This window comes from Oryza glaberrima, chromosome 10, assembly GCF_000147395.1.
Source record: "Oryza glaberrima chromosome 10, OglaRS2, whole genome shotgun sequence".
NCBI lineage: Eukaryota > Viridiplantae > Streptophyta > Magnoliopsida > Poales > Poaceae > Oryza > Oryza glaberrima.
Window position 1 is genome coordinate 15,476,173 of NC_068335.1, and position 25,066 is coordinate 15,501,238.

The 25,066-nt window shown below is 43.6% G+C and overlaps 4 protein-coding genes across 4 annotated transcripts; 2 read left to right on the forward strand and 2 right to left on the reverse strand.

Moving 5' to 3' along the window:
* Positions 1 to 1,332: 1,332 nt before the first annotated feature.
* LOC127752997 (ent-isokaurene C2/C3-hydroxylase-like) lies at positions 1,333 to 5,766 on the reverse strand. The gene is made up of 2 exons (XM_052278451.1): positions 4,806 to 5,766; positions 1,333 to 2,293 (listed from the first exon to the last, which is right to left on the reverse strand). The coding sequence occupies exons 1-2, from the start codon at positions 5,739 to 5,741 to the stop codon at positions 1,670 to 1,672; spliced, it is 1,560 nt and encodes a 519-aa protein (XP_052134411.1). The 5' UTR covers positions 5,742 to 5,766; the 3' UTR covers positions 1,333 to 1,669.
* Positions 5,767 to 6,948: 1,182 nt separating this feature from the next.
* Positions 6,949 to 12,647, reverse strand: LOC127752998 (transcription factor-like protein DPB). The gene is made up of 9 exons (XM_052278452.1): positions 12,283 to 12,647; positions 11,411 to 11,493; positions 11,111 to 11,154; positions 10,652 to 10,729; positions 10,425 to 10,571; positions 10,266 to 10,334; positions 9,432 to 9,530; positions 8,752 to 8,822; positions 6,949 to 8,051 (listed from the first exon to the last, which is right to left on the reverse strand). Exons 1-9 carry the CDS (start codon positions 12,507 to 12,509, stop codon positions 7,829 to 7,831), a joined length of 1,041 nt encoding a protein of 346 aa, XP_052134412.1. The 5' UTR covers positions 12,510 to 12,647; the 3' UTR covers positions 6,949 to 7,828.
* Positions 12,648 to 15,782: 3,135 nt separating this feature from the next.
* Positions 15,783 to 18,796, forward strand: LOC127785897 (heavy metal-associated isoprenylated plant protein 6-like). The gene is made up of 3 exons (XM_052313246.1): positions 15,783 to 15,870; positions 16,006 to 16,272; positions 18,414 to 18,796. The coding sequence occupies exons 1-3, from the start codon at positions 15,783 to 15,785 to the stop codon at positions 18,794 to 18,796; spliced, it is 738 nt and encodes a 245-aa protein (XP_052169206.1).
* A 2,352-nt stretch (positions 18,797 to 21,148) lies between these two features.
* LOC127753485 (heavy metal-associated isoprenylated plant protein 5-like) lies at positions 21,149 to 22,976 on the forward strand. The gene is made up of 4 exons (XM_052278968.1): positions 21,149 to 21,450; positions 21,540 to 21,847; positions 21,966 to 22,044; positions 22,146 to 22,976. Exons 1-4 carry the CDS (start codon positions 21,276 to 21,278, stop codon positions 22,661 to 22,663), a joined length of 1,080 nt encoding a protein of 359 aa, XP_052134928.1. The 5' UTR covers positions 21,149 to 21,275; the 3' UTR covers positions 22,664 to 22,976.
* Positions 22,977 to 25,066: the final 2,090 nt, after the last annotated feature.

Consider the following 25,066-nt stretch of genomic DNA (forward strand, 5'->3'; position numbering starts at 1 on the left):
TTGCCTTAGATTTTGTAGGGCCCATTTAATAGTGTCTTCTATAGGGAGATATGTGTCTCATGTGTGATCTCAACCTGGCTCATGTGAGGCCACTTATAGCCGTGGTTTCCATTGGAGATGCCCTAATTTGCTGAATAACAATCCCGGCTCAATTCGAGAGAGAAATTCTTCAAAAAGATGAGAATGCCCTTAAGGATGCTAGAGATGTATTTAGGTTGATGGCAAATTTGGAGTTGCGTAATTTTTAATTCTTTTACTCTAATGCCATGTTTGAAGCATGCGGTACTCAGTCATTCTCGTCTTTCTTAATAATTTATCTCTCCAATTGAGCCGAAAGTGTTCTTTAGCAAATTACTAGTTTTTTATTGTCTTTCAGTCGTGACACGTTTTTCGATGTTTATCAACAAATTACACAAATCTTTGGTGTCTTATAGCAAAATTTGAAAATAATAACGTAACCAAACCGTGTGGCACCTGATTAGCTAAAAAATCCGATGAGTTTTCAAAAATTAAATATTGCTTTAGGCCATCTTTATTAATCAAAGTTTGACAACGTAAAAGGGACAAGCCTAACTTTGCACATAACTGTATAACACCAAATATAATTACGAAAAAGTCCAAATTACCTTGAACTATTGTAGCTAACCGAATTACCCCCTAAACTTGAAAACCGGATAGTGCAGTTGTAAAGGTTGTGGAGATCGGTTTCACCCACAACTGTCATTGGCATTCAATTAGGAGCTGCCACGTGGAGGGCCATGATGAGGGGGCCATTGGGCCAAGGTCGATTTGGCTGACCCCTAGTCCGGCGTCTTCAATCATGCAGACCCAGATGAACTCAGGAAGGTGGTGGGGAACTCCCTATGTTAGTTCGGCCAGAGAGGGCTCACCACGAGTTCGGTCGATCCCCCATGTCTCCTTTCATCCTCCCATTTGGCTAGGATGTTGTCCGTTGAGTCATGGTGTAGGTACTGAGTGTTTGAATCATTTTGAGGTAATTTGGTCAACTTGTGGGCCCTTCGATCCACATACTTGCGTCTGATCGGACGGAGGTGTGTTCCTTCAAATGGCGGGTTATCTTCATACAAAATTGCGTGCACACAATTCTAGTGGAAATGGTTAGTAATAAACCCTACCACTAGGTTTGGTATTTCATTTTATTGCTTTTATGCATGAATTGACAGTTATATTTGGTATTTAAGGACCGTAATAGCAATCTTATCTAACCCTGGTCCAAAAGTGCAAAGGATGGTATACATATGTGTTGTTAAGTGAAAAGATTGATTTACCCCTAGTCTATTGTGAAATCTTGGCTAATAAAAATGGCACAAAGTGAACTTTAATCAATTTTTAACATACACGCTCATATCCAATTACACGTAAGTATACAAACCTTGTCTTTTCATGTAGTAATATTTCTTGGTGTACATTGTGAAATTGCGTCCAAAAGGCGCCCTTATCAAAATACATATACACTGAGTACAAATTTGAGGTTTGACATGGTATATACCCTCCGCACAATACAAATTTAGCGAATTTGACATGTAAACAGCAATTTAGATATCCAAATTTATCGCAATAATTGGGGATATGTCCCATCAACTTCGATAGAAGGGAGAAAAGGCAACATACTATGATAGCATTACTTCAGATATGTATGTGTTGCCACCTAAACACTGCTTGGAGCAACACGAGTAACAGGGTGCAAATATAGGCTGGTGTGTTTAGGCCCAACAAGTCCAGGTGCCTCTCTCATATCGATTTCCTCAGGCTCCATTTGATTAGGAAGTTTCCAATCAAAATGGTAAAGCAAACTAGCCAAGGGGAATTCTACGTTGGCCATACCAAGAGTTATACCTGGACATATTCTACGGCCAGATCCAAATGGAAGGAATTCAAAGTTATTTCCATTATAGTCTATACTTATGTTTTCAAACCGCTCTGGCTTAAACTCCTCGGCACTCTTCCAATACTTTGAATCCCTACATATTGCCCATGCATTCACAAACACGATAGTGCCCTTGGGCACATCATAACCCATAACCTTGCATGTCTCACGACATCTTCGGGGGCCTAAGAGCGGCACTGGGCAATGCATTCTCAAGGACTCCTTGGTTACCATTTTAAGATAGCTCAATTTGGCAACATCATCATCGGTAATAGTGTTCTTTCCCTGAAAGGCTTGCCTCACCTCATCATGCACCTTCGCCATTACTCTTGGTGACTTGATGAGCTCTGCCATAGTCCAGTTTAGAGTGGTGCTAGATGTTTCGCTGCCTGCTGAAAACATGTTCTGCAGTGATTTTGTTATTTATCAGTACCATGATTCTTGATTATCAATGAATCATATAAATTTGTAGAATATACAGTCCAGACATACACAAGTATATATATCATGTACCTAGCTTGCAACCCTTATACAATATAACTTTTTTTATCTATTATAATTGTATGGTTATAAAAGATGCACTTTTACGTTTGTCTAAGTTAAGACTTCTTTTTCTTACTTTGAGGGGCTTCAGCAAACATACATTATGTTTGTTACTACTATTTGAGAAATTATTGGCTCCAGTAATTCTTTAAGGTATACATGTCTATATAGCTCTGGAAATTCTTGGAGCTAGAGTTGGGCGTTGATGAGAGGTATACTAGCCCACAAATTTCATATTCTGCAATTAAGGCTGTGTTCGTTTGGGTGTGTTGAGAACAAATCTCTTGTGCACGGAAAACAGAGTGGTCCATTAGCACATGAGATTAATTAAGTATTTATTTTCTTTTTGAAAAATAGAACAATATGATTTTTTAAAGCAACTTTCATATAGAATTTTTTTTTTAAAAAAAAGCACCATTTAGCAATTTGAAAAGCGTGTGCGTAGAAAATGAGGGAGGTGAGTTGGGAAAGAACTCAGCCTAACAGTAGTAAGTAGTAGTAGCAGTCTAGCTACTTTATGTGCTCAGATTTTATAAACTGCACTTTAGAATGAGAATGTATAACTTTTGTTTGGATTAGTAGCTTTTCAGAAAAGGAATAATAATAATAACAACAATAACAATATTGCGCATCAGTCATTTTATAAATACGCATCCACCACTATGGAATTTCTAGCTAGGTTTCTTACCCCCTCACTCACCTAAATTTGTGGACAAATAACCTAGAATTGTATTACTAATTATTCTAGATTTCTTACACCTCACATTAAGTAACTGTAATTTTAATTTCAAAAGAGATTATTTGAGCATTAAATAAATTTGTTCAAGGTGTGTACAATCCATCCTTTGAAACCGCACAACCCAGTCCATCCAATAGCCAGCCCACTCAATATCACCACACTTACGGTTTTGTTCTCGCCTTGTGTAATAGAATTAACCCCGAAGTGATATGATTGGAGGGACAAGCTCATATAAGTTGGTTTCACTCTGGATAAACTAGCAAGATGATGTGTACACAGCTCTCATAGGCCACATAAACCTCATTCTAATTGGACGAGGATACAACACAGTGATGATCTTCTAACGATTAGGACCATATATATGTTTATCAATTGGCACATATTTTTCCTTGTGGTTAAACAAGCAATGTTCTAATTCTAACTTGAAATTAAATATGAGTACATTCATTTGAGTCCTCTTGCCATTATAAAATAAGAAAATTATAAACTGGAAAAAATAATGTTGTGTCAAGGTTAACAGAAGAGAGACAGTAAAAACTAAAACTACAATTTCCATTCATGTTATTTAAATTTGTAATTTTTCACGTTATTCCTGGCAAATACTACTATGTACTACGACAAAGAGCAGTTCTAAGATTCAAAAGGAAAATTAGTAGAGAAGGGAAATGACATATATATCATTATTTAATACGGATGGGCTATCGGTGGGAGAGGAATTTTTTTTGGGAAATAATACGATTTTAATGAAAAATCGCAAAAATATATGTCGGTTAGACGAAATCGTAAGTTTAGCACCCTGTCGAACAACCGTGGTTCGACAGGGTACCTATCGAACAACCGCAGTTCGACATGTGATTAAATAATTTTAAAAATAGAAAAAAACATTGTAGTACCTATCGAACAACCGCGGTTCGAAATGCGGTTCGACATGTCCCTATCGAACACTGCCCGTTGGATATGTCCCTGCTAGGTACTGTAGCAAGTACTTTTTTATTTTTTTTTTCTTGGACCAACTAGCCTGTCGAACTGTGGCAGTTCAATAGGTACTGTCGAACCGCAGTTGTTCGATAGGGTATCCTGTCGAACCACGGTTATTTGACAGGGTGCTAAACGTACGATTTCGCCTAACCGACCTATATTTTTGTGATTTTTCATTAAAATCGTATTGTTTTTTTTAAAAAAAAATCGGTGGGAGAGTACGTGGTTGGGTAAAAGGAAAGAAATTAATTTTAAGTGAGAAGTGGTTGATGGGACAAGCTGCTCTTTGTTGGATAAAATTTAAACATTAGAATTACACTCATTGTGGAATGAAGTAAGAAACCGACTGAAAAATTAATTGAAAAAACTATCCACTGCATTCCACGCTATAAGTCTCTCTTTTACTCTTTTTTATGTCAAACTTAAGTAGGTTTGATCAAATCTTTAGAGAAATATAGCAACTATCATAACACCAAATTAGTCCCACTAAATTTAATATTGAATGCATTTTAATACTATGTTTTTGTTTTGTATGAAAATGTTACCATGTTTTTTCATACTAGATTAAATTAAAGCGTTTATGAAACGGAGGGAGTACCTTCCTTTGTTTTTAAGTATTTTAGATAAAGGAGGTATATAGAAGCAATTAATCCTTACGTGTAGAAGCAACATCATGGTTTCGTTTGTGATTGGGATCGGTGTGTCGCCTTCCTTCTGCAGCCTCAACAGCAGGTCCAGAAAGCACTCGTTTCCGGCCGCCGCCGCCTCGTCGTCGGCGCCGGCGCCGGCGCCGGTGCTCCTCTCCTTGATCTGCTTCCGTTCTTGGATGATCTGCTCCAGGATGCGCTCCATCTTCTTGCGGGAAGCGAGAGCCTTCCGCGGCGCCGTGCCGAGCATCCGCGCCAGCTTGCTCGACGGGAAGACGTCGGCGACGGTGAGCCACGTCGTCTGGTCCAGCGCGGTGCGGAGGGCGTCGAGGAACTCGTCGCGGTACCTGCTCCGGCGCCCGCCGATGCAGCACCTCACCACGACGTCGTTGACGAGCTCGGCCACCCTCGCGGTGAGGTCCACGGCCTCGCCGGCGGCGGCGGAGGCCGCCAGGTCGCGCACGAGGCGCGCCACCTCCTCCTCGCGGACGCACCGGAACGACCTCACCCGCGCCGCGGTCAGCAGCCGCTGCGTGCAGAGCTTCCGCAGCTGCCGCCACCGCTCGCCGTAGGGCGCGAAGGCGAGGTCCCGGCCGCCGAGGTAGATCGCGGCGATGGTGGTGCTGACGTAGCGGTCGGCGAACGCGAGGTCCTGGCTCCGGAGGACGTCCCGCGCCGCCTCCGGCGACGACACGACCACCGCGGGAAGCTCGCCGAGCCAGACCTGCATGAGGTCGCGCCCGTGCTTCTCGGCGAGCGCGCGCATCGAGCGGTGGATGGGGTGGCTCCCCACGAGGTGGTGGATGCTGCCGATCACCGGCAGCGTCCATGGCCCCGGCGGCAGGTTGAGCCTTGGCTTGGTGGCATATGATACCAGCTTGGAGATGACGACGGCGACGAGCACCGACACGGCCAGAGCCAGCAGCAGCAGCAGCTTGTCCTCCATGGTATTGCGAGGAGCTAGTAGCTACTACCTTCTTGATCAATTACTTAAGTTACTCCTAGTAGGACCTCCGTGATTAAAAAAACGAATCTAAGACCAGATGTGACATAGTCTAGTACAATAAATCTGGACAGAGGTTTGTTCAGATTCGTAGTACCAGGATGTGTCACATCCAGTACTAGGTTAGTTTTTTATGGGATGGAGGGAGTACACAACTATAGTACACTTTCTATAAGCAGAAGTATGAATAACGCCGCATTTGATTTTATGCCATCCTTAACATGTGAGTGGCTTACAATGTCAGTGAAGAGGGGACCCCTGTTTTTTTTAAGAGAAAGGTGCATCTACATCCAACGGGATACATGCAGCTTTTTTAAATTAGGAACTTAGACTATCAAACAGAGAACTTACTCACTTAACCCTCAAATAAACCAATGTGAAATTCGCTTCTATAAAGATTTGAACTCTGAATTTGGGGAGTTGGGGTGCTATTCAGGTCAAGACGCTATTCACCCTGGGTGATATTTTCTTTGATCAATTACGGACCACACACAGCAGTTGGAGTTGACTGACTAGGTGCAAAACACATGGTAACACGACGTGAACTGATCTTTTAGACAAAATTTGCTAGTGACACTCGAAATTTGTGTAATTTGTTGATAGACATTGTAAAAACATGTCATGGCTGAAAGAGACTCTAGAAAGATTAACTTTCTGAAGGATACTTTCGGCTTAATTGGAGATAGAGAATTTTTTCAAAAAGATGAGAATGCCCCTTGGGTCAAAAGTTTTTAAGGTGAGGTTGGAATGAAAATGAAATATGATATATGCTTGTGATGTATTTGAGTGATGGTAAATTTAGAGTTGCATAATTTCTAAAATTTTACTCTAACATCATGTTTGAAGCTCGTGTTCCTAGTGGCATTCTCATCTTTTTTTAGAGTTTATATCTCCAATTGAGCCAAAAGTATCCTTTAGCAAATTATCCTTTTAGGTGTAATTTACCAATCTTTTATCTCCTAACGTACTTGTCTCCAAACCAACGTGCTGATAGTTAATTTGCAACCCAATTATAGAAGGCAGAGTGCTAGTGTTTTCACCGTGAATATACGCATTTACCCAATTATAGAAGTCATATTCCAACCTATATATTTATGAAAGTGACGTATCACCTATTCACATAGTTCCTCTGTTTCATAGTGTACGTTATGAAACGGAGGAAGTACCATTTTTCATAACTTGACATATTGTTTAGATGACATGTAAGGGACACGTGGAAATGGTGAAGGGTTTAAAATTCATTCGCACCGAGCCACAAGATAGATGCTAATTCAGGCTGCTGTCCAAGACAGCGACACCGATTGATGCACATCAGTTGGTAACAAATATCTTTCCACTTAATGGTGTATACAGTTCGCTATTTTCTATGTATTTGCAGTTGCCCTCCTTTCCCATGATTAATTGTTTGGCTGTTCATTACGTAGCCACAAGATCCATCTGGCCTGTTAGAGACAGTTCTATCTCAAAGCATGGTTGCTCCCAGTTGTACGTGGACAAAAACTTAGTTTTCCAAACGAAAACGATTCCATAAACAACACTGGCACAACGATTTGATTTTACTTCGATGCTCGTCTAAAAGGGTTTTAACACGTATAGATGCTAGCTTTCCTCGAGCATCACACGAGATGGCGCAGACAAGACAAGGATTTAAGTTACGTATAACTTAACTTCATCGCAATCTGGCCTATAAATTCCTCCTGTCCAGTACAAATATGACAAGAGCAGCCTGGAATCTCCTGGAATGTTCATCCTAAATAAGATGACTATTGATGAGACAGTACTTCACAATTACATTAGTACAATATTGAGTTTACTAAAAACCAGAAAGCTGAATCCTACAAGTTAAGTTAGGCATATGGTTTGTCAACATGCCCATCGATCTTCTACCAGTGAAACTAAACTAGACCCGCCATTTTTCCCCCATTGATCTAATGTACAGGCTCTTTCTACATGTAAAGTTACAAAAAGGGAAAATTGGGGAGTAACAAATAAACCAAGTACCTCACACCATCAACAAATCATAGTAACCCCTAATGTTCATGCTTGACACGCCCTTTAAGTATACCGGGAATAGGGGGCGATGTTGGTAGTCTAACTCCGTTTGGCCTCGCAACTTGGGGTGATTGATGATAGATAGGTGTGGTTGAGCACTCACCTCCATTTCCAACCCGGGCTTGCGTATCATCTGGTTCTTTGCCGGAGAACCCCAATGCTTTCAGCACAAAGGAATCGTCATGCAGTTCAAATGGAGTGCTGCATTTTCAGAAACATGTGTCACTCGTTATTCAGTCATGAAGATTTAGTGGTAATCACCTAATTTTGCACCGCTCGTAAAATGCAAACAGAAAAATTGCAGAAGATGAAAAGGGGGTTCATCAGCTAGTTATATAGGCTGATCATGACGGAATGTAGACACAAGCTACCATCTCAGCAACCAAGCATTCTCTTTGATATCAGATTGATTAGTAAATAATGATCAATGGATCTGCCCACTTTTTTGACAATAGGCTGTATGATAGTCGCATAGGACTACAAGCGCTGAGACTCATTGCCACACTGCTTACAAATATAAGGACTCATTGCCACACTGCTTACAACTATAAGGACCATAGTTTCAACCTTTCAACCAAGCTATTAGACAGTAGCAAATCATTAAGAGAAATTCATGACCAACAAACAGAATTATGCAACAGAATGTCAGGATTTGTCAAATCTCATTTTCCTCATAAGGGATAAATTCAAAACAGAAAATGAATGTAATTAAGATCAGAAAAATGACTAGCTGTTTATGCTTTTGTGAATAGTTGTTTAAAACTTTGCATAGAAAAAATTTATAGTTTAAAACGTTGTACAAAAATAGTAAGAAAACCTGTACTAAAGTGAAAGTTCATCACCAGCTGAAATTTGTACGATGCATATGTTAGGGAGAACGCATTAGATATTCTTGTCTTACCTATTGAAATCAAAATGCACCAGCTGCATATCTTCTGATATCTCCACTTCTACTGTAGCATGAGGACGTGTCTACAGGAAAAAAAAAAGCTGTCAGTCTGTCACTTAGTCTGCGATTATAAAATAAATAAATGATGGCAGAATATACACAATAAAATTGAAAAGCAATTGCATGGAAAGTTAAGCTGTAAAGAAAACAGAAACAGGGAAGGCAAAGCCGCAAAGTTGACCAAGAATGCTGCTCCTACAACTAATTGATGGCTCTTGCAATTAATACTTCATAAAATATATTCAATTCATCTAATGGTACTGCTCCGAAATTTTGGACAATAATTATATAAGTCATAGGTCCAACCAGGTCTGGCTTAAGATATAACAGGATTTGAACTTGGCATCCCAGTGTCATTATCCAAATGGTCTAGAATCTCAAAATTAGGGTACCAAAAGCAGATTGGCCAAATATTACAAGCCATAAGTGGACACTAGAAATTGGCCTGACTAGGTGATTTCGTTCATTCATTGTCGTTTTGTTTTGTTTTCACAAGGGCTGAAGTAACACCTACATTACTTTCAATTCATATGGAAAAAAGCTAATCAAATCAGCTCAGGAAATCAAACATAAGGGTTTGTCTAGGCCGATATCTGAGTGAGGACTGGGGAATAAGATAACATTTCCTATACCTGCACCAATATAAATGGCAATGCCACTCCTCCTGAAGGAGCATTTCCTGAACCATAAAGCTGCTCGTTTCGCTGTGCCAAGTTTTGAAGACCTACAAACTTAAATACAAAAGAAAAAAAAAGCAACGTCTGTAAGATCCATCATGGTGAGGCAACATGAGAGATAAATAAAATCAAATGGCTAAGTTGGCAACACCATTTGATCAGAGAGTTTTAAACCATTTATTATCCTAGCTTCGAGTAAAGTTATAGGCTTCTACCATTACTCAAAATTAAATCAGCCCTTTCTGTTTAAAACATACTATATTTGTTCAGTCTATGGTTGGGAAATAAAATTTTAATACATTATCATGAACACATTTATGACAACAGGCATTAATGAGTTGTTGGAGACAATGACTTTAATGTGGTGTGCTGTTGTTGCCCATGACCAACACTGACAAGAGTTAAAACATACTGAATTTGGTTCATATGTAAAGTGATCGGTAATCGGCACTCTCAAACATAGATACTCAAGTAGCACTCCCGTACAGCAGTAATCGATTAAACATGTGCTGATAGGTGATCATCTTTTGCATTCATTTCTGATATCAGAAAGAACAAAAAGAGAAGATTTGGTTATTTCCTTAAGTTTTCATGCAAACTGTAGAGTATCAGGGGGCACCTTTCCCTACCCATTGTCCATTGGCACTGATGACTTAACCATTCAAGGCAGAGTTAAAATGTTTATATTATTAGTAGCTTTAAGAATATTCAACTGCAGCTAGAAAAAAGATTCAGAACTAAGCACTTTTAAGTAGATTCGTAACATTAGATAGAAGAAAATATCCTTACTTGATCTTCTAACTCCTGCAAATATGCATTTTTCTTGTCGATCCTACCTTTCAGTCCAATGATCTCTGTCTGTAAAATTTGTATAAATTTATCAAGGGAGCAGCCAGGGGAAAAAAAGAAATGTCAGTAAACATAAAGGATTAGATGCAAGAAGACAACCTTCAATTCTTCAACATCGCTCATACTTGTCCGAGGCAAGCCCTTCCACTGAATTTCCTTTTTATCCTTAGATATAATATCCATAGCCATCAGGACATTCAATGCATCATAAACCCTTCGTCGTATATTTTTCTCATCAAATTGTGGCTGTGTTGCATTCACATAATCAGCATTACAGATAAAATATAGCATAAAAGTGACGAAGGAGGGTAGTCATATTTCTTAACTGTGTTAGGGTTGTCAGGATCAGGTGATGCAAAATTATTGTTGGGGTCTGCAAACTCAGCTACAAGCTCATCTGCCACCTGAAAAAGACAATCCATACATATATTATTGTTTAAACACAAATAATAATAAAAAGAACCAAACAAGTGCTGTCGTTGGAACCAGCCAATACATTTTATGACCGTATAATCACCCTATGTAACATGTAGCAACACCTAAGATAAACTAGATAATTGGATTCAATCTCACCAAAACAAGATAAATATCCTTTGGCTTGGCTTCATGCTAAGTTTAGAACAGATGAGACAAAACAGCAAAGCTGATTTTTCAGATTTTGGGAAAAGACAGATGCATCAGCCAGGATAAGTACCCACTTAGCAGCTAACGCCTTTTATAACACTACAGTTAACCATGTTAAAAATAAGACAAGTACAGTTTACAAAGTAATATGAACACAATACCTCGTTGTAGGTTGTTCTCCCTTTGCTTTCAACTTTCTCACAAACTGGTAAGAACAAATGAAACACTCCATTACAACTGTTAATGCTAGCACATGGTGAAGTAAAACTAACTAAAATAGTGCTCTCAAATAGCAAAATGCATGTCTGATTTGAAAATATTCAGCAAAAGATGCTTCTGCACCAGTTGCATTTAAATGATTATAGTAATATCTGTCAATTGCCTTAAGGTTATGTTCCATGTAAATCAATATGGAGATGAACATCACAAATATATTAGTGAGCTAGAAAACTATTCGTCACCTTTCATACTAAATTGGCGCAATCCACGGCCACCCTTGTCAGGGCCCGTTGCACGTGTTCCAGGCCCCCTTTTTTTCTTCTTGCTGCATCACAAAAGGAGAGGCATCTTTTCATCACAAGTGTACTATGAAATTTATTAACAGTGATACACAAAGAAACAAAAAATAAAAATTTCACGATGACGGAAAACAGAACCACTTTATGTTCTTTAAATGTTGCTAGATGTGAATCAGCTTAAGCTAGCAAGCAACAACAGTACAACAAACAACATATAAAGATGTAGTTCTAAGTAAACCAGCATGGAAGTGGCTTTGATCAAAGATAAACGAGAAATAGCAAATACTCTGTGGACTATGGAAGTGCTATGCACATTGATGTTAATTATATTGGTCAGCACATTCTGTAGAGAACACAACTAGCAACCACCATGTACGACAGACAACGGAAGGCACCATAGTCAAATAACTGGTGGAATTCCTGTTATACTAGTTTGATACCTAAATCCAAAAGTTAACTTGAGAATATGAAACAACAATTTCCCATGGCTTGTGTAAACATGCTCAATACAAAGCAATCATAACACTTTGCTCAAGTTCAGCATCATATCTTAGCAGCACTCTCATTCATTACCATCGCATCAATTTTCAACAACAAACAAGCTACAGCATTATACTCAGAACCGAATCTTAGTTGCCGAGCAAATGCAGCTCGGTACACTGCTGATCCTCGCAACCATAAACCCCATCACAGACCACGGAGGATCCCAATCCCCACCCCCGCCAGGAAATCCTGACCAGACCAGCCCCAAGGGGCGAGTCAACCCCGAGCAACTGAGAGCCTGAAACGATGCATCGGCAGATTTCTTCACGGACCTCGTGGCGGGCTGCGACGAGGGCGCATCGTCGCCCTGGATGTCGAGGCCGTCGAGGCGGCGGGCGACGGTGGTCTCGCTGGCCGGCGTGGACGCGGAGGCCGAGGCGGCGGGCGTGGCGGCGCCGCCGCCGCCCTGCATGCCCGGCGCGGCGCGGCCGGTGGGGGAGCCCTCGCTCCCCCCGCCGCCGCCACTGGTGGAGGCCGAATGCGCCGCGCCGGAGACCATCGCGGCGGCGAGATTGGGGGGGAGGAGGCGGGGGAGAAACCCTAGAGAGCGGAGGTGGGGGATGGATGGATGGAGGGAGCGGAGATGGGCAGGAAGGAACCGACGGGGGAAGCGAAGCGCGGAGAAACGGGCACGAGAAAATTTTTCTTTTTCTCGTGTTTCGTCTTTTCTTCTTCTCTTTTATTTGGGCTAACTTTTGGGTCATTGAGATTAGTTGAGCAAAGGGTGTAAAGTGTAAAATTATAATAAATTGGAATATATCCAAATATGTTGAGTTGAATTAGAACATAATTAGGATATCAGATAAAGTTAAAAACAACCGATATCCGAAGCGGCAGAGCGGTGGTGACTAGCAAGTGGCAACGGTGATCGTGGTTACGGTGTCGTGGCGCTGAGCAGTGGAAACAGATGGACGGCGCAGCATGACTGATCGACGATTCAATTGGACAAATGAAATGTAGACATGTACTAGTACGGTACGAAAAAACTTTTATACTGAGTAGTATTCAAAAATACATGTGAATTGGGTGTCAAAAGCTATGAAGCGTGCGTATTCAATGGTAAATAATAAAAAATTCTGATTCAGATTATACTGTAATTTATTTTTATTGTGTTCTCTATGTGATCATATTTAATATTAACATACATGACATAGTATAAATAAAGTAGAAAAATAATATGTTTCGACATATTTCGTTAACTATTATATTCTTGAATTTGGATCATATGCACATTTTCCTGGAACAAGAAAAGTGTTGGAATGTCCTAATCAAAACATTATCATTTTAATTTATCTATCTTGGATTTGAATTAGTTTTTATATTTTTATTGAATATTTTCCTAAAAAAATATTTGAAAGACCTCATGAAACTTTTTTTTAAAATCGAACATTTTCGACACATCGACATTTTTAGCATGGTGTTTTTCTATTCCACGGCACTACAAAATAGCGTAAAAGAAAAACCATGTGCGTTGTTATACCTCAACAACCGACATAGACATCAGTATCTGAACACGCAAGAAAATCATATCAGACAATGATGACACTGAGCATGGCATTTGTTAACGAGGTTTAGCCAACACCTACATCCCCGGAGCAATAATTGAGAGCGTTCCTCCCCGATCTAGCTAGGCCACCCACCACTCGTATCCCCACCTATGTTGTTGCAGCCATATGGTAACATGTATTCTCTCTATTTAAGAGAGATACCAAAACATGATCCAATCCTAATTTTATCTTACACCTATTACAACTTCAAGTCCCGATTTATTTAACAACTCTGCAAATATATCCGACACAGTCTAAAACAAACTTCATATTGATGAATATGCCATTTCAATTTGAATTTATTCACATGCGAACCTCCATGTACTCAGACTTGACTTACTTCCTTTTGCTGCTCTCACGAGCTACTCGACAAGCCTATCACTCATTGCTTCCATTTTCTCTATAACTTCTTCCTCGAAACTCCACCTACAACAGTACTTTCACCATCTCTTCCATCGTAGCAGTCATCTTGTCAAGCAAAACTGAATTCCTTTGTAGCAACTTGGTGGCAACATACCAATTAATTATGAGTTGGCGGGATGATATGATATGTCCAAGATCTATAAGTTGTTATAGTGCAGATATATCAAATTATGTTATTAAAGATGAGGAACAGTGAGTACTATTAGGTAACATCTTCGAGTGATTCAATGCGAATATATGGAAATCTATGTCACAATGGATTTCTCGCGGTCTAAGGATATGAAAGTGTGAATGTTAAGTTCAGTTAGCTTCGGTACCATTTGTTATAAAAACTGACATGATATAGATCTTAATGGCCAAATGCAAAGAGCACGATACATATGATCCAAATTGATGACGAGCACCGATATATGATATTTGTTAACGAGAGTCGGATATAGTTACATATATCTTGTGATACTAATTTCGAGCTTCACTACTACACAATTGATTTTTCTGGACGCTGCCCCCTTTGTTTCCAAACAGTTCGTAAGTGAAACCGCACAGAAAAATAGGGGGACCTGCGCGCGGGCTGTTGCCTGCACGGGAAATCGACCACACGGGAAAATAAACTGATTTTCCTGTGCGGACATACTAAGAGAACCGCACGTAAAAATACTCATCCCTCTTTTCCCTCCTACCCACTTCGAAATTTCCCCTTTTTTCCACGCGCCTCGGTCCCCTCTCTCTTTTTTATTATCTCACGCATCTTCTCTCCCACACGCGCCTCTCCTATCCTCTCCTCACTCCTCTATCCTCTCTTCCCGCGGCGACAGCGCCGACGGCGGGCGACGGGTGTAGGCGACGGCGGCGGCCCGTGGCGACATCGACGGTAGCGCGTGACGACAGTGGAGGCGCGGGATACTTCGCGCGGCGGCTGTCCCCGCCACGGATCTGGCGGCCGGCCGCCCTCCCCCCGCGCGGGATCCGACTCCCCTCCCTAGATCCAGCGGAGGGGAGGGGCGTCAGCATTGGTGCGGTCGGAGGGGAGCGCGGATCCGGCGGCGGCCGGTGCGGAGGCCAGTGGGAGGCGGGCGCCGACGATGACGAGGAGGAGGCGGCGGCGGTGTCGCCGCGCCGATCTAGGGTTTTTATTTTATTGAATTTTTTTTTCCGGATTTTTGTTTTTTCGTGCGGGCGACCTAGTGAAAATCCAATTTTCGCGTGGAGGGGCGCCACCCGCATGCGAAAATCACGATTTTCTTAGACACTTGGGTGCATGCGGGCCGCCCACCCACACGCAAAAATCGTTTAACGTGCACGGGATAATCGGTGTTGTAGTAGTGCTTTCTTCTCCGATTCAATATAATTACATTACACAAGTACAGTACCACAACTTTTGACACAGGCCCAAACAAACTTACGCATGCCTCGCACAGCCCAATGCCACCCTAAACAATTTCTAAAACAAAATTTCGGCCCAACCTCCTGTACGGAGCTCGTAGCTGCTGCGTGACACACGGGCGCGTTTCCAGCTGAAATCCGCGACCGCAAAGGAAAGAACTTGCCTACACGTAGCAACGCGCGTGTATTCTTTGCGTATATGCTTGGCTGGTCATTCATGCAGGGAAAGAGATCCGGCTAGTTATAACTGTGTAGAGGTAATTGTGGGATTAGATTGAGTTTGATTACAAAATTTTAATTAACTTTGATGTGCTCACAGCTCTAGTATAAAATCACGCAGAGCTAGCATGTGTACACGCCCGTCTCACATCTCAAAGAAATTCAAGAGGTTGAACCCACGCTGGATATCATCGGAAACAATGGCGCCTGCGACTGTGATCCTCGAGATGGAAGTGCACTGTAATGGCTGCGCGAGGAAGATCGAGAAGACGATCAAGAAAATTTCAGGTGCGTATATATATATATACCAATCGATCTCCTGCTTGCGCGCGCTTGTGGACTTCCGTGATCAAGATCGATGTGATAATAATTAAAGAGTCAGATGTGTTGATCTCTTTCATGTCGATGTGGATGATGCATCAGGGGTGGCGCTGGCGACGGCGAGCCTCGGGTCGCCGGGGACGGTGGTGGTGCACGGCACCGCCGACGCGGCGGCGATCCAGGCGCGGCTCAAGGCCAAGATTAAGAGGGACGTCGCCATCGTCAGCATCACCGCCGGCGCCGTCGAGCCACCTCAACAAGCCCCGCCGCCGGCTGCTCCGCCGCATCAGTACGGCGGCGACTACCGGCAGCACGGCAGCGGGAACAGCTTTCGGTACCCGCCGTCCTACTTCAGCGATGAGAACCCCAGTGGCTGCTCCATCCAGTGACGACGACGACGACGTATAATGCAATATAACCTAGCGAGCTGAGGCGAGCACTGGGCACCGGCGAGCTATTCTACGGGCGACAACCGCCACCGCCGCCCGGTCGATTGCACTAGCTAGCTAGCTACTTTTATGCTAGTTTACCCAACAATTGGTGAAATAACGAAGCTGCTGCTGCCAATGCATAGAGTTAATTTTAGTAATCATATATCCAATACCAAGCTCTATTTTCTAATAAATGATGCCTGTTAACTTTTATATTTTTAAGAGTAAATTGTAGTTTAGGCCATATATTTTGACCCTTGTTACGGGTTGGATTAAGTCTTATCCAAGATTTTCACTTTGGACCATATTATATTGCCATTTGTTTTACCTTACACCACCATCTCGTCTTCCTCCAAATCAAACAACCCATCACTGATGCCATCTAATCACTCTCAAGCATAGGATAATATCAGTGGCATTGGTGCACCATGCTCAAGCTAATATACATCGGCCTCAACTCAATGAAGCAAAGAAAGAAGAGAATTAGGAAACACTAGTCCAATATGAAACTTGTGCAAAAATACCTAGTACAAAGTGGTAATATTGACTTACCCCTAGTCCAACTTGCAACTCTGGTAATAAGATTGTGACCCAATGTGCAATTCACTCTATATTTAATCGTATGTCCAGAAATCGATAGATTTGTAAGCAGAAATGGTGACAGATTTATAGCAAAACTGACTCATTGTACGGCAAGAACAGGACTGCGATCAACGTGCGGCCCATCATGTTTGGGCCGGACCGGAGTGCACATAGAGCGCGCTAGGCCTCAATTGGGCCTCTCAATTCAAATCTCTAGCGCAGCGCAGGTCAGGTCAGGCTGCTCGCAGGCCACCTCTCGCCTTCTCTAGTCGTCGACGTGCGGTGCAACCGTGCAATTCCCAAAAAAGAAAACGTCCGTGCATGAGAAAACTTGATTCAAATTCTAGCTTCCCGTGAAAAGGAAAGAAACTTCCATGTAGTATGGATGCAAAATTTTGGTAATAAACAAAACAGGGAAGGGAAGAAAAACATATATACGGTAGGTTATTTTACATTTGGTAATGAAGGAACAAAATAAGAAAAGAAAGTGAAACCTAAATATATGGTATAAGCATGGGCGCCCGATTCTACAACGATCTTCCCGTTAATGGACGTGACTACGACGAGACCGTACGTTAAATTATTGTAACCAGCGACATCAATCTTATATCCAGTTGCTACTAATACACCTGAAAGTGCATGTATTTTTTCTTCTTATAGAATTTTCTCTTAAATTACTCATTCGATTTGTGATCCGATTACATCATTGGTTTCGTCAGAATTAAATCTTTATAACAAGATCTCACATGATTATATTTTCTATGAAAAAATACAAATTACTTTTATAATATATTTAAATTATTTTTAGATTTTACTAAATTACTTCTCAGTCATAAAATTAAATTCAATAAAACCTGAAAGTAATTTACATATATTATAAAAGTAACTTAAAACAAAAGTAAAAGTAAAGTAAATTGTTATGGCATTAAAAGTAAATCTATTATAGGGGTAAAAATATAAATCTATCTAGAAATTAGATTTAATCAACATATCATAGTTACCCCACAACGGATTTACTTCTAATGTCGTGACAAGTTACTTTCCTTCTGTTTTAAGTTACTTCTATAATATATGTAAATTACTTTTACGCTTTATTGAATTTACTTTTATATGTCTAAAATATAATTTAGATATAATCTAAAAATAACTTGTATTTTTTCATCAAAATATAATCATGTGAGATCTTATTATAAAGATTTAATTGTTACGAACACAACGGTGTAATCGGATCGTAGATCGGATGAGTAAGTTAAGAGAAAATTTTATTTGAAGCATAGGTAGTAGTAACGTATTTTATACTTACTTGATAGATAAGTACTATATATTAACACATATTTAGACAACATCTGATGGCGTCATTCGTTGGCACTAAAACGAGACGTCTCTCGATTTAGATTTTGTGAAGCCCGTACATAAGCATGAAATGTATCGAAGAGTGGAAAAAAAAATTCCACCCGTACTTCTCTAGCGCAATGCACGAGAGTGATCACTGATCAGACACCACATGCGCGGCTGCTGGTCGGCGGTGGCCACCGCCGTCGGTCTCCTCCGTGAAGGAGAAGCTGGACGATGCCGCCGCCGAGAACGCGGCCGTAGCCGGGGGTGCCGGCGGTAGCGGCAACGGCGCCTCGACGTCGGAGTCCTCGCCGGCTGTCGCCGTCCTGCAGATTGATATGGATTGCTGGGGACACAGCAAGATGGTCAGGAAGCTTGTGATGGACTACCCCGGCGTTGACAAGGTGACGGTGGACATTCCAGCGAGACGGGTGATGGTCGCCGGGAAGTTCGACGTGCAGTGCTTGGAGTTGCTCCTCCAGGTCAGGTCGAAGAAGAAGGTCACCATCATCAGCGGCCCCGCGCTGGCCATTGCCGGCCGGTGATGGCGGTGATTCCAACTTTTCCATCACATCAAAACTTTCCTACACACATAAATTTTCAACTTTTCCGTCACATCGTTTCAATTTCAACCAAACTTCCAATTTTAATGTGAACTAAACACAAAATCTATAATATGTTCTTCCAAAATTTAAAAATAGAGTACATGATGGCTATGCACCAATCCACCAACTCTGATTCACTTCATACCCCTGGAATAAAAACGATCACGAGGGCGAGCGTGGGCCCACCCTGCCAGAGTCCATTCGACTGTTATTAGTTTCGATTTTTCGACCTCAATTACGCCCCCGTCACGCGTTCACGCGCCCAACATGAGAGCCGCACCAACCCAAGCCTTAATTTCGGTCAACCGCAACGCACGGTACGCACCCAGCCCAGCGTCCGGTCAAAGTCGTCGGCCAGGGCCCACTTAGCAGCAGGCACCCATGCGGCCCAGCCCACTGCCGAGCATCCACGCGGGCTCCGTTTGCTGTTCGTCCGTGCCGGGCACACCGGACAGCACGTACACGTGGCGCTCCCGTGGCTCCCTGGCACACCGCCACGTGGCTTTGGGAGTTGAAAAGTCAAATCTACGGCCGCGACGCGACGGCTCCCGCCCGCCTCGCTCCCCGAATTCCGGGGAGGGGAAAAAAAACCGCTTCCACCGGGAAGCAAACGAGCGGACCGACGCGACGCGCGCACAGTTCGTTTCAAAAAATTTGGCCCACCATGCATATGTTGCATCCGTACCATCTCCCATATTTTTTTTTCTGAGGGAAATATCTCCCATATTTGGACTTTGGAGTATTCGACGTTGTTTCCTTGGTCCTAGCACAAGAAACACAGTTTCTTCTCTCCACTATTCTGCACGTGAAAAATAAGTAAAAAAAAATATAATCATCACTCCAAGTCCACTAACGTTCTGTTTGGTTCGAGAGAGTTAGTGATGGGGAATGAGAGTTTATGATATCTGGGAGTTTAAGTCTGTGGTTGGAAGACTTGGGAATTCGAGGGGGTTTGGGATGGGGAATTAAAAGGTCGAATTCCCACCAATATCTTACCTGGGAGCGGCCTGTTAATTCGTGAGACTTAAAGGGAATTCGACGTGAAACCAAACAAGGGATGAGAACTTAACTCTCATGACCAATCCCACCATCAACTCCCTCCTTAAAACTCCCATTCCTCTTCCCTTCTCTTACCAAACAGGCCGTAAATGCTCAAAAAAAATTTCCCACCGTCCAAAATAAGTTCATTTATATTTCATCTATTCCAGAATATAACAACCTAGAATTATAAATCTAGATATGCTCCATGATTAGGCTGTGTTCTTCTTCATATTTCCCAACTCACCTATATCGCTTTCCGCACGCACATTTCCCAAAATACTAAATGTTACATATTTTGCAAAAAAAAATATAAGAAGGTTGCTTTAAAAAATATATTAATCCATTTTTTCAAATTTATTTTAGCTAATACTTAATAAATCATGCCCTAACAGCCGCTCCATTTAGCATGTTGGGAGTGAGGGGCTATTTGGATGTCCACCTCAATTTACCACAATTTTTGTACCAAATATGTGGCAAGATGCAAATTGTGTGGCTCAAATTTTGATGGCCACACTTGTGGCAAACTTTGGCTAAGAAAAGGATCTATGACTAGTGGGACCAAAAGAATAGAAAGTATGGCATGCCAAAGTTATAGAAACAAACCAAACACTAGCTACATTTGGTCAAACTAACATATGTCAAGTGTGGTAAAATGTGGCACCAACCAAACAGGCCATGAGTGTTCACAACCCTCGCTCCCAAACTCAGCTTTAGACTTATCCTAAATAGTTACATTTTAGGACGGAGATATATCTGTGTCCAATATTTGATCTTCCATCTTATTTAAATCTTTTCAATAGTTAGTATTTTTGTTGTCATTAGATGATAAAACATGAATAATATTTTATACGAGACTTATTTTTAAATTTTTTTCATAATATTTTTAATAAAACGAACAGTTAAAAATTAGATAAAAAACACACAAATGAACCTATTTTAAAACGGAGATGTACTAGCAGTAGAAAACAAGGGGCTATAGCTGGAAACACGAACCAGCCAGGAACAACAACGAGAACGAAGGGCACACGCCCCTGGGCCCACCAAGACAGCCTCACCATTCCCAACAAGTCAGCAGCCACCGCTGCAGCGCAGACCGGTCCGCGCCCCCACCCCCCCCCCCGCCCTTACCGGGTTCCCCGACCCGTTAACCCGCTAATACCTCCATTACTGCGCCCACCAACTCAACCCCAAGTAAAAGCCGCACACTCTCATCACTATCCCTCCCCTCCTCCTATTTAACTCCCCCTACCCCCCACCTCCTCCACCTCCTCTCCTCAAACCTCCGCTCCTCGAACCCCGCGCCCCCATCCACACGCCCCCAGTAACCACCACCGTTTTCCTTCCTCGGAGTCCGCGGTGACAGGAGCCCACCGTCGCCATGGGTGAGGAGAAGAAGGATAAGGCGAGCGGCAAGGACGCCGGCGAGAAGAAGGACGCCGCCGGCGGCGGCGAGAAGGCGGCGGCGGCGGCGCCGGGGCCTATCGTGCTCAAGGTCGAGTTGCATTGCGCCGGCTGCGCCAGCAAGGTCAAGAAGGCCATCAAGCGCGCCCCCGGTACGTGTGCGCGGTTGTTCGCGGCGCTGTCGGTAGGTGTTCGTCCGCTCGTTCTGGGTCGTGATGGGTTGTTGTGGTGGCGTGAGCAGGTGTGGAGACGGTTGTGACGGACACGGCGGGGAACAAGGTGGTGGTCACCGGCGCGGCGGACGCGGCGGAGCTGAAGGAGCGCATCGAGGCGCGGACCAAGAAGGCCGTGCAGATCGTCTCCGCCGGCGCCGGCCCGCCGCCCAAGAAGGACAAGGAGGAGAAGAAGGACAAGGACAAGAAGGGCGGCGGCGACGACAAGAAGGCCGACAAGGAGAAGGGCGGCGGCGGCGGCGATAAGAAGGCGGAGAAGGAGAAGGGCGGCGGCGACAAGCCCAAGGAGGAGAAGAAAGCCAAGGAGCCCAAAGAGGTTAGTTTAGTTGGATGGAATTAATTCCTCTGCTGATTCCGTTTCCGCCATGCGTGACGCACATGCAAAAACTATTATGAAATTCCTCTGCCTTTTGGATTCTTGATTTTCCAATCAGGAGACGGTGACGCTCAAGATCCGCCTCCACTGCGAGGGATGCATCGACCGCATCAAGCGCCGCATCTACAAGATCAAAGGTGGGTGTTCTTTGCGGCGGAATCTGAATTCGTAATCAGGAATCGAGTTTTTTAACTTTTGGGCCGAGATTGACGCCTTCTTGCGTTTGACGCGATTGCAGGGGTGAAGGATGTGGCGGTGGACGCCGCCAAGGACCTGGTCAAGGTGACCGGCACCATGGACGCCGCCGCGCTCCCGGGCTACCTCAAGGACAAGCTCAGCCGGCAAGTCGAGGTCGTCGCGCCAGGCAAGAAGGACGGCGCCGGCGGCGGTGACAAGAAGGACGGCGCCGGCGGCGACAAGAAGGACAAAAAGGAGGGCGGCGGTGGCGGCGGCGACAAGAAGGACGCCGGCGGCGAGAAGACGGACAAGGACAAGTCGGCGGCCGCCTCGGCGTCCGTGGCGCCGGTGCCCCTCGCCGACGCGGGCATGTTCCAGATGCCGCCGCAGTACGGCTTCAACCCGTACCACGTCCACCCCGGCGCCGCCTACTACGGCGGCGCCCCGCCGCCCAACCCCGCCGCCTTCTACCACCACCCCAACGCCGCCGCCGCCGCCGCGTACCAGCCCTACCCGTACAACGTCCATGCCCCCCAGATGTTCAGCGACGAGAACCCCAACGCCTGCTCCGTCATGTGAGCTCCGCCGCCGCCGCCGCCGCCTCCGCTCCCCCACCCGCTGTATCAAAACCACGGCATGGTTTTTAGCGGTTCAGTTCGTCGCCGTCGTCATTAGCTAGCTTAGCTTAGTCATCTCCATGCATCAACCCGAGGGATTACTAGAGTAATCTAGACTTGTAAATAACAGCAGCAGTTGAGTTGAGGCCGTAATGCAATGCAGTGTGATGAATGATGATGTAATCCATGAATCCATCCATGGACAAGCCAGCCACCACCATCTTGATGATGAAATTTTTTGTTCTAGCTACTAATCATCACCACCATTATTATTATATCGCTAATTATATGATTAATCAAACTGTTAAAAACCTCGGTGATGCGTAGCTGTCGCCGGTGAGGTCATCGACGACGGCGACAAATTTGACAGGCAGCCAGCCATTCCGTCTTCAGGAGGGTTCGAGACGCTGCTCTCTTTAGCCGCGGCCGTCGTCGGCAAGATTAATCTAGTGCTCCAACAATTAATTATCTTTTTTTAATCTCGATGGTTAATTAGTGCGGCTAATGGCGTGCGATGGGGACATTTCGCTTGCTTTCAACTTAGTTATTACGGCGTCGTATTATCGTCGGAATAATTAAATATGGTTGTATACGCGAGGATGGTGTCTTATCTTGTGGTAATGGCCTTATGGGGGGTAATTAAGCATATCATTAAGATTGATTAGTGGGTAATCTGCTTGTCCTCTTCTTCTGGGGCAAGAAACATCTCCCGTGTCAAACACCGCGATGGCGATGTTGGAGGTAGTTTATTTGCAACGATCTGGCGTGAGCTAGAAGAGGGGCCACTGGAATATTCTGGCGTTAGTAGGCGAAAATTTTTGTTTGTTTTTTGTTTATGGTTGATGTCACATTTTTGTTTATTTTTTATGTGCTGCGATTGCGGCTGCGGGTATATAGAACAATCTTGTTGTGTTCAGAAACGACTAGAGAGGATGGTTATATTTTTTTAATGGAAAGAAAAAAACATACTCTCTGTTCATGTACGTTTGTGGCGTGGGCAACGCCGCAATGGCTCATGTGGCTTGATAATCACGGGCATGTTCACTTTTATGTTATTTTCAACCTTACTAAATTTTATTAAAGTTATTAAAAAATAGATATATTTAGTTTGTTGTTAAATTTTAGTAACTATATAAGAAATGCCAAATTTTGGTAAGGTTTTTTTTTCATCAAAGTGAACAGGCCCTACATTTTTTCACAAGAAATGAAAATGTGTTCTATCTATTTTTCCTTAACATGCGCATCCATTCACCAGTCTAAAAAGGCAAAATTTGTTACATGACACGTAAAAATTGTGTAATTAACTAAGAGACACCGTGAAAACGTGACACTGTTCTAGGACACTAATAAACTGTGAAATTTGCCTAGAACACCGGACACATTATTTTATTATTTTCGTGATGAAAGTGGTGAGATTTTTTTCGAAATGCCCGAATTGCCCCTCGAAGATTCCCGGCGCCGGCAAGATTCCCGGCCGGCGAAGGGACGTCAGCGTCGTCCATGGCGGCGAAGCTACAAAGGAAGAGAGGCGGCAGGTGGGTGCGCATGGGGAGGCGGCTAAAGAGCGGCATGGGTGGAGCCGAGCGGAGGATGGTGACCTTGATGTCCCCGCTGCGTAATCCGGCCTCGGCAAAGACGCGACTGACTATGGGGTTATCAAGGATGGCCATGAGGGAGTTGGAGATGGGGGGCTTGTCGGCTGTAATGCCCCGATTTTCGGTCGGGATTAAAAATCATTTAATAATGCATTGTCTAGAAATTAAATAAAAGATAAATCAATTTAATCAAGTGAAATTATGGAGGAAATTAAAATTTCCTTTAAAAATCATTGGCCGAGAATATTTTGTAATATTTTTTGTGCCCTAATATACTCTCCGGAATTTCCCGTGAATTTTCGGAGCTCAAGAAGTAATTTTAATAGCACAAAGTTCATTGAATCAATTAAATAAAAAGAAAACAAATTAAAAACTCCCCTTCCTCCTTGGGCCATTTTCGGCCAATCCTTCCCCTCCCCCGCGGCCCGCGCGCCCCTCCCCCTCTCGGGCCTCTCTCTCTCCCCTTCGGCCCACTTGCCCTTGAAGTCTAAATAACCCCCTGCTCCCTCTCTCCCTCAGGCCGACAAGTGGGACCGCGGGACCCACTTGTCAGGTCCATCCCCATCCTGGCCAACAACCGCCCGAAGCCGCCATGCCGCCCGTTGCCGGCCACGTCGCCGCCGATTCCGGCCCTCCCACTCGTGCCCTCGCGCCCAAACCGAGTGAAATCGGTTCCCCTTCATCTGCTCTACACTCTCCCTACATTTCCCCCGAAAATCGCGCCGGGATCGAGCTCCACTTCGCCCACGATGTCGCCCACATCGCCGGTC